This window comes from Dermacentor andersoni, chromosome 4 (assembly GCF_023375885.2).
Source record: "Dermacentor andersoni chromosome 4, qqDerAnde1_hic_scaffold, whole genome shotgun sequence".
NCBI classification, from domain to species: domain Eukaryota; kingdom Metazoa; phylum Arthropoda; class Arachnida; order Ixodida; family Ixodidae; genus Dermacentor; species Dermacentor andersoni.
Genome location: NC_092817.1, coordinates 111739592 through 111754938, shown reverse-complemented (window position 1 = coordinate 111754938; position 15347 = coordinate 111739592). Strand labels below are relative to the sequence as shown.

General features: G+C 41.4%; 1 protein-coding gene across 3 annotated transcripts in view; it reads right to left on the bottom strand.

Annotated features, from left to right (window-relative positions):
- The window catches only part of LOC126537471 (uncharacterized), a 129856-nt gene that overhangs the window by 25900 nt on the left and 88609 nt on the right, over positions 1 to 15347 (bottom strand). For all 3 annotated transcript variants that reach the window (XM_050184480.3, XM_050184482.3, XM_050184481.3), the window contains exons 7-16: positions 14093 to 14137; positions 13221 to 13339; positions 10737 to 10965; positions 10127 to 10325; positions 8584 to 8660; positions 6328 to 6529; positions 5985 to 6065; positions 5306 to 5425; positions 3647 to 3865; positions 34 to 200 (exon numbers count right to left, since the gene is read on the bottom strand). In XM_050184480.3, coding sequence (XP_050040437.1) covers positions 34 to 200; positions 3647 to 3865; positions 5306 to 5425; positions 5985 to 6065; positions 6328 to 6529; positions 8584 to 8660; positions 10127 to 10325; positions 10737 to 10965; positions 13221 to 13339; positions 14093 to 14137 — 1458 coding nt within the window. The remainder of the gene's footprint in view (positions 1 to 33; positions 201 to 3646; positions 3866 to 5305; positions 5426 to 5984; positions 6066 to 6327; positions 6530 to 8583; positions 8661 to 10126; positions 10326 to 10736; positions 10966 to 13220; positions 13340 to 14092; positions 14138 to 15347) is intronic.

Below are 15347 nucleotides of genomic sequence, written 5' to 3'. Positions count from 1 at the left end.
GAATTCGCAAATGCCTTTTCTTTTAAAACTCACCTGACAACTGTGCTATTACTGCTGGAACAGGACCTGACACTGTCAACTCGTTTAATTTTGTTGAGTGCACGGTTCATCTTTTCCAGCTCATCAATTCGAGTCCCAAGGCTGTCGGTCACCTTGCAGAGTTCTTTGACAGCCCCAACATTTTCCATGAAAATGCGCTCCTGTGAAATAAAGAAAACATGCAGGATAAGATTGCTGTGCTATTGGGGCATCTGCCAATTAACTTCAAGAGAAAAGCAGAAGTAGTAGTTACATACTGCTGTTTAGTACGTTGTAAGCAATAAATACCATAATACATGACACTAGGCACAAAAATATATCATCCTTGGTATACAATGGGGCAAAGTGGAAAGAGCTCAGTAAAAGCAGTGATACCCTGTAAAAATTGGATCTAGCTGTCCCCAGAAGACCAAAGCCTTATACAGTCAAACCTTGAAATTACAAACATGGATATTCAGACTTATTGGCTATAACAAAGTATATATAAAATTTCAAATTTTTGACGATATCAACATTGCCTTCCAATGTTGCCTTCCGCACCAGCACTGTTGGATATGACACGCATATGACAAGTCCACCTATATGTAGAGCCACCTATACTACCGTTATAAATGTGCTGGTTAGCAGCTCCGTTATCTATGAAATTATGCAACGAAATGACAAACAGTACATAAATATCTCGACTATAACAAATACAGTTAAACCTCGATATAACAAAGTAGGTAAATTCGGCAATTTGCTTCGTTATATCAAAACTTTGTTGCATTGAAATTCGACCTTTTTTGCAAATAAGTACAGTCGACAATCGATTTTTCTTACACAGAAAGGGGTCGCAAAATATTTCGAATTATCGGGCAATTGAAAAAAGCAAATTTCAATCAAAAACAATTTATTTTGATAAATTTGGGAGTCAGTGGCAAATGATACGGTTACATGCCACGTCGATGTTATCTTCACATCGGTGGTATGAATTAAGCGAAGCCAGCCATGCTTTTGCGTGCACTCCGCCCCCGCAGGTCATAGTGTTGCCCGCACTGGGACGACGCTATCACGAAAAGCGCTGGCAGTGGGAAGCGAATGCTTTGTCTGCTTCTCATTCCAACGGGTCACCGAAACTCAAGATGCACAACCTCCAATGGTAAACGCATGGGAAGACAGCTTACATGATGCCACGCCGTCTCTGAACACCAACTCTTTGCACACGTGGTAGATTACCTCTAAAGCAGGGTGCGCAGCTGTGTATGCGCTCAGCCACCCTTACAGCCATGCGCAGCTATGGCCGAGACGCACAACAACTTACCCCCTCCCCCAACCGCCCTTTGTGCGCGCTTCATCGCGTTACCGCGAGCTCTCGCTCACCTCCCCCTCTTTCCCTTTGCTTGCGCAGGCAAGCAGCACTTGTGAAGTCACCATCTTCCTTGTCTCACCCTCACACACTTTCACTCGCACCTAAAGCACAAAGTGTGTGGGGCGCGATAGGATCTTATTGCACTTAGACTTTATACCAATCATGATGCGGCTCCACTTTGGCGGTCACCCTTGTCGCGCCACCCGCAATTTGAGAGGTGCATTTGCAAGCAGCCGCTTATAATTCAATCATTTGACCATCTGCATCTGTGGAAGTTTCCATTTATTGTTTCGTAATTCCTTTGAGGGCAAAAGCAAAATTTTGTTATACTGAAGTCACACACAAACATACTTCGTTTAATGAGGTTCTAAAATATGTTGTTCTATGGACAAGAGATGAAAAGTTATGTAATTCGTTATATCAAGAATTTCGTTATATTGAAGTTCGTTATATCTAGTTATAACTGTATATACCTTCAAGTGCATTATTCCTCGATAAAGTGAATGACTTTCTAGAAGCGGCCGGCTATTCACTTACATTGACGATTGTTGTCTGTGGTTTCTGCACAATTCCTTTTTCAGTATCCATTCTCCAAGCCACATCTTATCTGTTTACGTGCTGGCTTGCTGATCTCTAATCTGTTCCCAGTGAAAACACTTTGTCCATAAGACATCTGAATCATGTCCCAATGACTATGCACCATTTTGAAAACAAATAACACATCTGCTAGACATCCAGTTTTGGATATCCTACCATGGATGTTTCAAGGTCATCTCCCATGAACCTTTTTTGACATACACAAGAATACTTGTCCTCCAGTTGAGGCTTTGTCCGAGTTTCCTCACAAGAGAATTACGTTTTCTCACATATTTGAACTGCAATCCAAAACTATCATGCCTGCAGCTCATGTCAACGTCATACTTTACAAATGTTTTCGCACAACTTACTTTGCGAAAACTTCAATTATAGTTCAATAAGCCACTTGCACTTGGTGAAAGGTCTAGAAGAATGAAAAGTATGCTGCACTTCCGCACACGTGCGTGCACGTGTAACGCATGCACACAATGTATCCATTCTTGATGCGTGGACGCTCTGCCTGTTGCATTTGTCACACAGCGTGTGCTGTGACCGTAATAGACAGTATGGCAAACACTACAAAAGGCCCTGGTGTATATGTTCATAAAATATATGCAGCATGTTCCCATGATGCCCCTCACCGACATGCAAGGGATGCTGCAGGACACAGAAAGTACAGCCAAATGATCATGTGAAGGGCATTCACAGGACATATTTGACACATCCCTAGGATATCCATGTTCTGGAAGTGGATGTCCGTAGGATATCCACAGGACATTATTATTGTCACTGGGTTGTGCATTTTTGCTCTACTATGAAAACAAAAGCAAGGACCATTCTGCGGTTGTTATGAAAATTGCATTCTGTTACATCCTGACTGTGACTTCAGCTTCCTGATAAATGTTGATATCAAGTTGGAACTTCTTTTGCTACTTTGGCAGCTTTCTGACTCCTCTTTTGCAATCTCTGCAACACCTGCAATCCTGCCAACAAGCAGCTAGACTAGCAATGGCACAACGAGGCATTGTGCGTGCCAGTTTAGGAAAAAAGAATTTTCATAGAGGTTGCTGGAATACAAATGTGATGTATTGTGCTTTGAAAAATTGACATGACACAAAATTATCTTGCTTAGTTGAGAAAAGTAGCATGATTGTTAATTATTTAATTTCTGGTTCACCATAAACTGAGAAACGATGAGGGCAGGCACAAAATATTTTCCTATACCTCCAAATGCCCCCTCAGGAGGGTAATTAAATATTAAATGTTACACTAGTGCAAAACACACAGACCAGAAAGGGATGACATCAGGATACACACAAGACTTTCAAATGGTGCATATTCTGTCATTCTATTTCCACTTATCCATGTGTATCTTTTGCTAGCACAATGTCTATGCTCCATCTAACTAACTTCACACAGTGCATCACAAGCTATGGGTCACGTCAGCCAACCAAAAAATTTCTGTTGCTGATGTGCAGTAGACTTCAGCTGAATGTTTGGAGTGCCCTCGACTCAGCAATTGTGAGGAGAACCTTTAAGCCAAGGCATATTTCTGACTATGAGAGTTGGCATTACAACTGGCTTTGAACTGAGCACAACTGCTATCTTTTACATGAGCAAGCACATAACAGCATATCTTAACAGTAGCATCCAAGAGAGCAGAGGCAAGCAACAATGCCTAACCTTGTTGACAACCAGGAAGCCCTCGATACAGTCGCCGTTGCCAAGCAGCACATCACCACCATCGTGCACAGCATCAGGAAGAATCTGCTGGACTTCTTGTGCCAACACACCGGTGTCCGTCGCTTCTTTAAGGCCTGCATGCTCCACATACTCGGGTATGTAGCGGTAGCGATAGATGCGCATGTTTGCCACATTTTTTAGCTGTTCTCTGGTGTCAAGCTGGAAGCAAAATGGGATTGTGTGAAGCACTGGCATGACAAATACAATAAATGCATCAGCACTGCCATGCATTGTCAAGATTTTACATGTACTTTTTAATCAAGTGTTTTCATTTCTGATTATGGCTCCTCTTTAAGTCATATTTGTACTGTTTGTGCTGCTACACTTAAATGTATATTTGTGCATGTGTCTAAGGGTATAGTTTTCGAATATAGTACATTGCCTTATATCATATATGTTGTGTTTTTAAAGTTATTAAAGTTGTTTTGTGTCTAATAGTATCTTAACTGTGACAACTGTGCTTCTTTGTAGTGGAAACGTGTGAAGCTTGCTTCTTCTCACATGTTCTTGTTATAGAGAGGTTGTTCTGATGCTCTCATAATAGATGAATATCTTTTTCACAACTGCAACCCCACCCCTATTATCCCTCACCCATTCAATGCCCTGTTTAAAATCTGTGAGGTTCTACAGACATTCATGTTTACAGATCTACACCTTGAATATTCAATTAATCAGCCAGGAAAAGCAAGAATTTCAATGTACTTAACAGAATGTTATACTATATTGCACTGAGTGAAGTATGAACTCCAGCCAGAATGAAGACCTCTCAAATTGAATTTTTTTCGACTGCACTCAACTATGTGTTAGTACTTACAGGTGGAAGCGAACACTAAAGAAACATGAATCTCATGTAAGAAAAATTTTCAAGTAATACTGGAGGACAACTTGGAAAAAGGTGGTGGATTATGTTGAGATGATGACATGTACTATCAGCCCAAATTCAAACACGAACGATTCCGAAACTATTTTGATGTGTTGTTCTGCTTCCAGCTCCACCTGCAACAATGACTTAATTCTAACTGCAAAACATACACTTTTGGTATAATCCATGCTAATAAACCGCCTACAGGGTGATTACAAGTCGCACTAGTGCACTTCCATGTAATTACGTGGAACAGGCGTTCTGATCAGTTATTTCGTGTTCACGTTTCAGTTTATGGGGATGGTACATGTGCAAAAGATATATTCCACACTGCCTTGCTCTAGTGCTTTATGTCTTAAAGCAACTGTAGAAAAACAAATAAAACCTCAGCATAACATAGTGCAAGCACAATGAATATGCAGCAAGTTATTTGCAAGCAACTATATTACCTCCATGAAGCATCAGCTTATCCTCAGACTCAGTCTATTTTTGAATGAACTGTTCTCGAAGAACTTACCTAGTGCATGCCATTTCCTCACATGTCTGCTACTGTTAATCTAGAGATGGCCCCTTGTATAATGGACAATGCAAGTAAATTGGTTGTTTCACACAGCAAGAATTAGTGTTAATCCACTGCGACATAATATGATCATATATGCAGTATGCATAGCTTCTTATGGCAAAATAATGGCAGCAAAATGTGAGAACACAACCAGAGCACAGGAAACACACCTTACCTCAACGACATCTGACTTTGCTCGTTCATCGGATGGCTGAATGAGATGGCCTGACAGCAATATATTTCCATTAACAACCAGCTTCTCATCAGTTCTTTCAGTGTTTATTCCAACAGGGCCCTGCAACGAGGGAACATTCAAACATAATTGATACATGCAGTCACTCTGTAATGGGAAAGATGCCAAACAGTAGCATGACTCTGTACAGACTTCCCTCCACAAGGTTAAACTTAGAATTGAGTAATTCTGCACGGTGATTCAGCTAGTTCATAGTATTTTTTACGTTGGTGTTTCAACTTGAGTACTCCAGTGTGAGGGAGAGAGAAAACAAGCAAAGAAAGGCAGGAAGGTTAACCAGACAGGCGTTCGGTAGGCCACGTTACACAGGCATAAGAGCATGAGGGCTTGAAAGAAAGAAGGGGAAGGCAAAGTCAGAGAGAGAGAGAGAAAGAGAGAGAGTTCACATGCACAGTAGTAGACATGAGGTGTCTAGAAGTGTCTTCTCAGGTTTTTTTGGTTTTAGGGAAGACATTAGAGCATGCATAGCTTTCTGGGTTGACAATGGATGAGGCCATGCACCCAGGCTCTTTGCCTCTGTTGTGTTAGAGACATGGGAAGATATTCACACGAGACCGGCTGAAAATGTACTGTCGCGTAACTGAAAGCTTAAAGCACCTACCAAATGATAGATGGCATCGTGCGTCGATCCTTTTTGCCAGGTTAACTCCATGTCACTTTCAAACTGGCCCGGGTTGGAGGCCTGCAATGTGTTTGGTTGACAACATATTCTGCCAGCCATCATTGCACAAGCTTCAACAAGCAGAAAAATTGGTAACTTAAACACAAGAAGGATTTGACTCGGACTTATGCTGTCTGGGCTGGAATAGTTTCTGTAATACACATGCATAAAGAAATCAAACCATAAACACTATGAACTTGGCTGTACATAGTTGTAAGAACTACAATAAGGAAAAGCGTTGAATGTCGTTCACAACACCAGCTGTCAGTGAAAATGAACTTACTCGCACAATGATTTTTTGAGAGGACTGTGCTGCAATGGTGTAGACGGCATCACCACAGTGGGCACATAAGCTGACCACCAGGTAGAAATAGCGCTGGTCTGGGTTTGGCTTTCCCTTCTTGCGCATGTTGTTGGATGTTGTTTCACTGAAGTGCAGCCTTCCTATTGTGCGCTTCACAGCCTGGTTATTGCTCAAGTCAACCCTGCAGCAGTTATGGTGCAAGGAGATTTAAGGTGCAAGCTTAATGAAGGTAGCAGTTTATTTAAAAAAAAACATCTCTAAATTTTTTGCTTAAACAACTGTAACCAGAAAAGGTGGACTGTAACAAGACAAAAACAAGTTGACAAATATGGTTAGCCATGGCTAACCAGTTTTGGGTAATTCTCGCGATTGAGCACATGCTTTGAAATACTGGTGGTGCATGGCTTGACATTCCGCGACAGCAGCATTGGGCTGATGTCCTCAGTGTTGTAATATGGCCTGTAAAATGCTTAAACTGTTAAAAAAAATTTTTGCTAATTCCATGTTCCTGGTATTTATGCCCTAAAGGGGCCCTGAACCACTTTTTATCGAAGTCGAGAAATGCATTTGAAATTAAATTGGACTATTTCAGAAATACTTTGCCACAAAAAGCTCTTTAATGCATTCAGCAAGAGAGCAGCTATTGGCAATCAAACATACCGTTTGTGGTGCTTCCACTCCTTTAATGTCTTACACAGCGAAGGCTACGATGAAGTGGGGTGTGCCCACAATGCTCCATCTGCTGAATGTCACCGTGGTGCGCAGTTCAAAATTAATTTTGGATGTTCACGTAGATGCGACTATTTCTGATTTTGGCAGCCGTCGACAAGAAAGCCTGTTGCAGTACGACAACTTGTGCTCGTCTGTTACATTGTATACAGTTGCGTTGTTGTTGGCCTGGTATGGTAGTTTCAGTGACGCACTGTGCTGAATAGTCGGTCAATCGTTGGCGTGAGCGTCTTATTGGTCTTGTATCGACCGACTGTTACAGCACCTTAAACGGGTTGGTGAGCCAGGCATGCGCTGCCACCACCAGCAAGTGAGGGTCCATGCTTCAAGAAGATTTCGTCAGCAACGTGATGTTTTTAAGTGCCACCCAAGTGTAACGCACAAGTTTTTTGTTAAATTTGCTAGCCATCAATAAAAGGCGGCAACTACATGGCTCACAATGTAGTCTGGACCACTCGGACGAAGCCCTGGCGACTTTCTGTTTTAAAGTGGAGTTGCAGTCTTATGCTATGCACATTTTTGGCATCGCACCGACGTCGAGCTACTAGTCGAGTTTCAATGCGGTACATGGCACGAGTGTTTGCAGCAGCGCGCATCCGAACGCCTTTCTTTTTTTTTTCGGGGGACTTTACCGCACGCGGCCACGCGCACGACCCTTCCAAAACGTTTTGTGACTATTCCGCTAGGGCAGCGCGCATGCGCCATCGCGCCATGAAAAAGGCGGATTATTATCTACATTCGAAAGCATATTTTCGCTTACTTCAGCCTGCTTATTAAATTGCATCAATAAATATACACAGTAACAATATAAAGGCGCGTACTGATCAAAACACCCTTCTTGATTGTGTCAGCTATTAGCCAATGGCTCTTGTGGGAATGTGGGAATGTGCTATATTACAAAATAAAGCATCCAGAAAAGAGTGAGGAGCATGCTTCTGTTGAAAGGAGAGCATTTGAGAGAAGCATGACTGTGCTTTACTTGCGAGCTCCATGCGCTGCGGCGCATGACCGCAAAATTTGGCTGAGATGTTTACAGCAGCGCATGCTATCTGCAGACTGTGTTTTTTCACCAAGACCGAGGGGCGGTTCAGGACCCCTTTAAAGCTGAGTCAACCTGGGCAAATAGTAATTTGTATAGCAGTTATAGCCTACTTTAACTAATCCTGCTAAACTTGCTCAAAGACACATGGTAGCATTTATGTGAACATTGACTTGTGTTATACATAAAAGCAGAAAATTACAGGTAGCATATTATTGTATATGTACATGGGGTTATATGTATTTGTATATGAAATAGATTCCTTAAAAAAATAAAAAAGTAAATATTTTCTTAAGCACACATTTAGTCCAACATAGGAAAGAATCCAGACCTTAAAAGTACGACAACATAAAACATCATCAAATACATTTAAAATTTATTATACACCTATGAAGGATGTTGATAACTGTATTGGTGAGAGATTTGTGCAATATAATATAATAATCTCCGCTATCATATTTACTCACGGAAGGGGATAGAAAGGCTTTTTGGTGCGATCAGCTTGTGACTGTTCCACCTTGATTGTCTGTGATGGCGACTCCCTCTGCATGATTGGGGCACATTTGAGACACGCAAATTAGCTTTATTGCAATTCTCACAAAAAGTCTCAACAAGCCTGAGTCCCAGCAAAATTTTAATGAAACGCCATAAGGTTCAATATGGAACATTTTTTGCTTGCATCTGGCTGGTATAAAATGACACTCAAGACCAAGTTCCTTATATAGTATTATAAATGTTTGCAAATATATTTGCTGTAAATCATTACAGAAAATTTCAATGAATGTGCTGCTCATTGCCACCCCTGTAATCTTGTGTACCAGCCTACTGCATCAAAAAAAAAAAGCAAGATGACAAGTTATTCAGCACAGTGCAGAGTAAAAAATGATGGTGCAGTTGCTATGACGCAGATCCCTCTATTTTGCCACCCATAGTTCATGGAAGACTCCTTCTAAAAGGTGGAACCAATGGCATTAAGACCTTAGAGCATGCTACTAGCAGCACAAAGGTGACTGCTTCATTAACAGTGCACTTAATTTTTCACTTCTTCGAGCATGAAAGCTTCAGGCATGTTGTAAGTGACAGAAGCAGTAATGTGCTCAGGCAACCGTACTGACTCTGGAGAAATACAACTGCATTGTTCAACTGCAACATCAAATTTTGCAATATCAGGCTTCATTTACTGTGGTAAAAGCACCTTGCAAAAGGTTAGTTGGTTCAAAGCTGGCACCCTAGAGCAGTGAAATCTCTACTGGCTCCGTTATGGCCCACATCAATAAACCAATAAGCCTGAGATTTCAACAGTCATTGGTTTTAATTGGCTGTTCATTATTAACATTACATTCAAGGCATGTTTGAAACTGCTTTAGCATTTGATAAGAAAATATTTGCTGGAAGAGAAGAGCATTCCATTCTCTACAATAAGCTCATGTGGCAGTGAAAAGAAATAGCAGGATTCTCTCACATACCCTGCGTGAAATAACAGCTCTTGTCTGTGCTTCATTTCTTGTGTAGGTCTGATTCCAAGTTTTCTAGGTAAACAGGCACACACTGTAGCTTTCATTTAAAGTCGCAATGCCCATTAGTATGTCTTTCCTTCCCTCCCATCAGCCACGGTCTTACAAGGTGTTATGCTATGTGCACAATAGAATTCTAGTACACCCTGGCCTTTTAGACTCATTTTACTCCATCATTCCAGCAAGACATGGCGGCATTGACAGTAGCAATGGCATTACCACTGCCTACCATTGCTAAAACATATAGAGCCAAGTACTTCCAACCAGACTCTAAGCTGCTTGAACACAGTATTTTTTTCAGATGTGGCCAATGAGGAAATGCTTTTACGTAAAGAAGCTTTGTCAATACCAGTTAAGGTCACTGCAGTATTTAGGGCAGTGATGTCACTGTAATGAACAGCTGACACTGCCCAGTCAATAGCTGGTCTTTCCATGGTTAATACACTGCAGTGCACTAGTGAATTTGCAGCATCTCTGCGTGCGAAGCTGTCTATACCTTGACACCAAAGAAGTGCAGGTAGAAGGCATCAATCTTTTGCAGACGTCCATCGGGGACCTTGACATAGGCAGGATCCCCGAAAGCCTGAACATGCACAGTGACCTGGAAGTGGTTTTTCTTCTGGCAAACATGTGCCTCGTCTGCGGCACTGAAGTTGAAGCCCTTGTCAGCATCGGCTCGAAAGACAACTTGCTGCCTGCGAGTGACACACACACCATGTACCATTGTGTGCATGAGAGTGAGGGGAGAGTGGCATTTAAATATCAAAGGCATACATGCGTGTGTGTCTGTGTGTATGCATGCACATACATATTTAGCATGTATGTATAATCACACATCCCCACAGTGTGTGTGCGTGTGTGTGTGTGTGCAGACATATTTAGCATGTCTGTGGCTGTGCAGTTGAGGCACACAGTAAATCCATATCTGTCTGTGATTATACATGACACTATAGAATGTGATGTGTGATGTAATTGTATGTGCTTCCCAGTAATGGAAAAGGGCTATATATGTCGACCATGAAGGGAGTACAGCATTTCACAATTTCTACATAGTGTTAGCTGCTGCAAGAAAAATACAGGGGATATGTTTGTGCACATATACTCACAGTGGTTGGAGAGTCCTGTCATGGAGTGGGAGCCAGGTGTGCTCCTGGAAGTTTTGGAAGCTAATGCAGGGCACATTAGAGTCCGCAAAGCCACTCCCATCGAGCGAACCACCTGCAGCAGCATCATAGCTGCACTCATCATCCACAAGCGACAGCGTAGGTGTGGCAACATCAGATGCCACCGCTGCTGTTGCTGCTGACGATGCCACTGCTGTCGCTGCAGGCCCAGCTGCATGTATGAAATTTACGATAACAGACAAAATATGACGAGGGCCATTTAAACATGAATAAGAATGTAAGAAATATGTTGATACATTTTATGACACCTGGCCATCTGCATTACCGTCCCTGAAGAGACACAGTACCATGGTACAGGACCTGACAGGTCTACAAATATAACATCTCATGAAGCCTTCAATAAGGCAAAATAATTGTGCTGCACTCAACTACACTATTTTCAAAGCATGTTCAGAAGATATGTGTTAAAAAATCTGTTTATCTTTACCTGAGGACTTCACTTTCAGCCTGGTCTCAGAGTGTGTTTTGCAAGTAAAATACACACTCATCAAGCTGTGCCACTGCTGCATGTGCAACATGTGCATGCAATGAATGTAAGCATAGTGTCATCCATGGGAACAGCTGCAATGTGCTGTGCCACCATGGCTTCCACAGACGATAGTAGTAACTGTTATTAAAAGAATATGCCACAGTAACGAAACATATTTTCCTGCCCAAAAATTTCACAGATGGTTATCGTTAAGACTGCAGCTAAAAGTGATCACAAATGATATATTTGCTGAATTTGCTGCCATGCTCAACCTAAAAGAAAGGCAGTAATCTGTAAAGAAAAGAAAATGGCACCTTAGCCGTGGCGCTGGATTGGTTAATTGCAATGACCCATGCATGACATAAAAGGTTGACTAGCAGGTGTGCTTCGACACACATTTCATGCTAATGTTTTGTGCCTTAGCTAAATGCCATTGCTGATGTGATAACACATGGCCCAGCATCAAGAATACCATTTGAGCAACGCAGATGCATGCAGCTGATGTGCAAAACATGCCATGCAGGTCAGCCTAATTCACTACTGCCAATGTTATGGTTGAATATTATACAAAAGTACAGTAGCTAGCTGGGAGAGTTGGTACATCTGAATTATTACTTACAGCATGAACGAATCAACAAAGAAGAAAGACATACAAGAAGAAAGATGGCAGTGCTCGTGTTATGTCTTTCTTCTTTGTCCCTGTTGATTCGCTCATGCTGTAAGTAATAATGAATATTATACAGTCAAGGCTATGGGCCAACGACTCCCAGGCTAAGCTTCTGAACACAACACTGCGGGAACCTCCTTGGAGCGCTCCGACTCTTATCACCTGGGACAATTTAATGGGAACCAGACTTTCAGTAGACAAGCTTTCTGCATGGTGCCTTTCCTGAAATGCAACCGCTGCAACAGGAAACTATCAAAAACCATGTCCTCACCAGCAAAAGGTCATAGCTACCAAGCCACTGCGGTGGGTCAAGAAGCGAAAGCCAAATGTGGCTAGCAAAAGTGACTTCTCACTTTCTTGCTTAGGTGGAGACTGCAGTTGTGCATAGCAATGTAAAATTATGACAAAGGAAATGTGCTGGTGATTTATTGCATGATCAATGAAGGTACTGATATGCGATCAGGTAGACAAAGCTTATTTCGTAAGGCAAACAAAATATTTGTAGAATTCTTCATTGTAGCAATGCTCACGATACACGTAAAAGATGCAAAACTAGCTAGCTTATAATTATGCCCTTTGTTATAGAGGTCATTCCCTAGAAAAAAACATTCCTTCTGAATGCATTCGAATGAACAGGTTAAAAAGATACCAAAGGCAGACACCAAATCAAAAGGGCACATTCAAGTGTGCTTAAAGTCAATGCAGATCAAGCGTGCTTGAATTTGATCCTGCTTTGCTCTCATGCTTTGATCATGCCTCAAATGCTCAATGCTGATTGGCTTCAATGAAAATTGAAACATCCCATGCAACAGGGCTTCAGACTTTGACAGAAATCACTCTTTCAACCATTTTCTGGGTTTGTTCAATGGAAATTTGGGGAGAAAAAAGAAAGAGAGCAAATTCTTGTTTTATAATTACAGAGTTCTTTCTTATTCACATTATGACTAATTCCTTTGATAGAGGAACAAAAGGTCATACACTGTAAGGAATCTTTTCCACTGGTTCGAATAACTTATTATCCCACAGGCATGTTGGCGTCACTGAGCAGCCGATGCCAGTCATAGTATGCATGCAGCTTGATTTAAGGCAAAAGGAATAGAAAATGAAAATGTTCGTTACAAAGTACAACCCTAACATAATTTTCCCTTTTCCCTATTATCGTTGCTTAGTGCCATCTGGAACTGTATGCTCACAAATGAGTCTTTTTTGTTAGTTTCTTCACAGCACGTAGAAACTCCCACCGTAACGCATCAGAAAAGCAGTGCAGTACCTGGTTCCTGCTTCACTTGCACGAGGCCATTGGATTGACCCGCATCAGACAGCCGTCTTCGCTTAGGATTTGAGCTACCTGAGCAGTCAGGAATCTCTTCACGTATGAAATCATCGCGGCTGGTAGGAAGATCAAGAAGACAAAAAGGTCAAGGACTGTGTAGTTTAAGAACCAAAGTAGGCAAATGCAAGGGCTGTACACTTTATGATGATTTGTAGGACACCTTGCAATAATTTCAGTGCTCTATTCAAAAAGAGCCCGACAATTATAATTTTGCACTGCTGATAACCTAAATTCCATTAGAGATTACCATGGGAAGTTGGTGGAATAGCAAGAGAAAGAAAAAGAGTGTGAGAGTGAAGAAATGTGTACAAAGAAGAAAACTATGTTAAAAATGATGTCAGTATAATATATTTGTTCTGATATGAATATTTTAAAGTTATGGGTGATGAATCAGGGAACGCGATTCCACCTCACCATATATGATATTTTAAGAGACAAACATTACTTGCTGAACAAACTTGAGTTCCCAGTTAGCTAATTAACAAAGTTCCACAACTAATCTTTTAAGTTAATTACTTCACTTCTGAGTGCATACTGCAACTGTGACATTCAAACTAGGCTGTAATGACATCATATCTAGTTAGCAAAAAATGTTGAGACAGGTGTCAGTTTCAGGGTATCAATTAACAATATATGCCATGAAACAGACCAGTGCACTCATCCATGCCTAGTTGCATGCCCTTTACGTGGGCACTTGAATTTGCACCTGGTTGTGTGCGTTTGCTTAGCAATTGTGCATGGGGGCATGATATGTGTGATTCACTTTCACAGAAGTCACCTGAGAGGAGAGTAACACTGGATGTACTCACCCCAAGTCTTCCAGATCTTGAAGGTGTGCCTGCTGTTGGAGGAACCTGAAACACGAAAGGAAGCTTCTTGGTCTGTTCAGTTTCGCCAACTAACTCCACACTACAGCATTCTGAGACCATGCACTACTGAGATCCCAGTGACATTGATAACAGAGCAGCATGTACATATGTCAGTGACAAGGGGTTATAAAAATTAACAATAACAGAATCATTACGAAAGCTAGGTAAAGAACAGATAAACGAAAGAAGCATTACAGACTACTGTACTCTCGTTATCAATTACTTTCATCTTTTCTTTATCCATTCATTGTGGCTTTCATCCCTGGCCAGCACAACACCACACTGCCATTACGTCGGCATTGTTTATACGGCAAGATAGATAAGACGAGAAGAACTGAAGGGAACAAGATGGCCAGAGGCAATCTGAATGGCTCATTCCATGAATCTGTGTAGTGTCTAGTTCCACTGAGTTAAAGATAGACTTCGTGCATTGTACTTTTACACTTGCTTTTGGAAATGCGCTGAATATGTAACAAAATATTAAGAGGTACTCGAAAACTAGCTTTGTTGATTGTTGAACTGATCATGCTATGTTCGGAGCTATGCAAATGATGATAGTCGCTTCCGGTTTCCTCTTGTCATTTCCAGTTACAAATCTAAATTAATGCTCCAGTACAGGCCACTTCAGAGCATGGCCACATGAAAGAATGAAATAACGAATGAACGTGAGAATACGTATGCCAAATTGCCATTATATAAATGAAGAAAGCTCAAACAGCAACAAGGCCAAGGACTTTCCACAAGTGACAAAACTTTAGAAGCAACTTGGAAAAATCGACAAGCACCAATCTCCACTTATAGTAAGGGAAACTGACTGTCCTATATATGACAAACAATTACCTAGCCTCAATCAGATGGCATAAATGCCTATGATGTTACAGAAAGCAGGTGCAGTCTTTTGAACGTGGTATCACTGCTGGGCTTTCACTTTTACATTCTTTACAGCACACCCAAGCCTCTGGTCATGATAAGATTGATGCACATGCCATTCTAAAAGAATAATTTAACTAACTATCTAAACACTTCTGCATAATGCTCCTTAATACTACCTCCACAGGAGTGTTTCTACATTTTGTTGTAGTGTGACCTTCCTTCAACACAGAAAAAGAAAGTTATCTGTGTGATCTATCTTTATACTTGACTTAAAGGACATGTCACATGTCTTGTGACATAGGTTAGATTGCCATGGCCACTG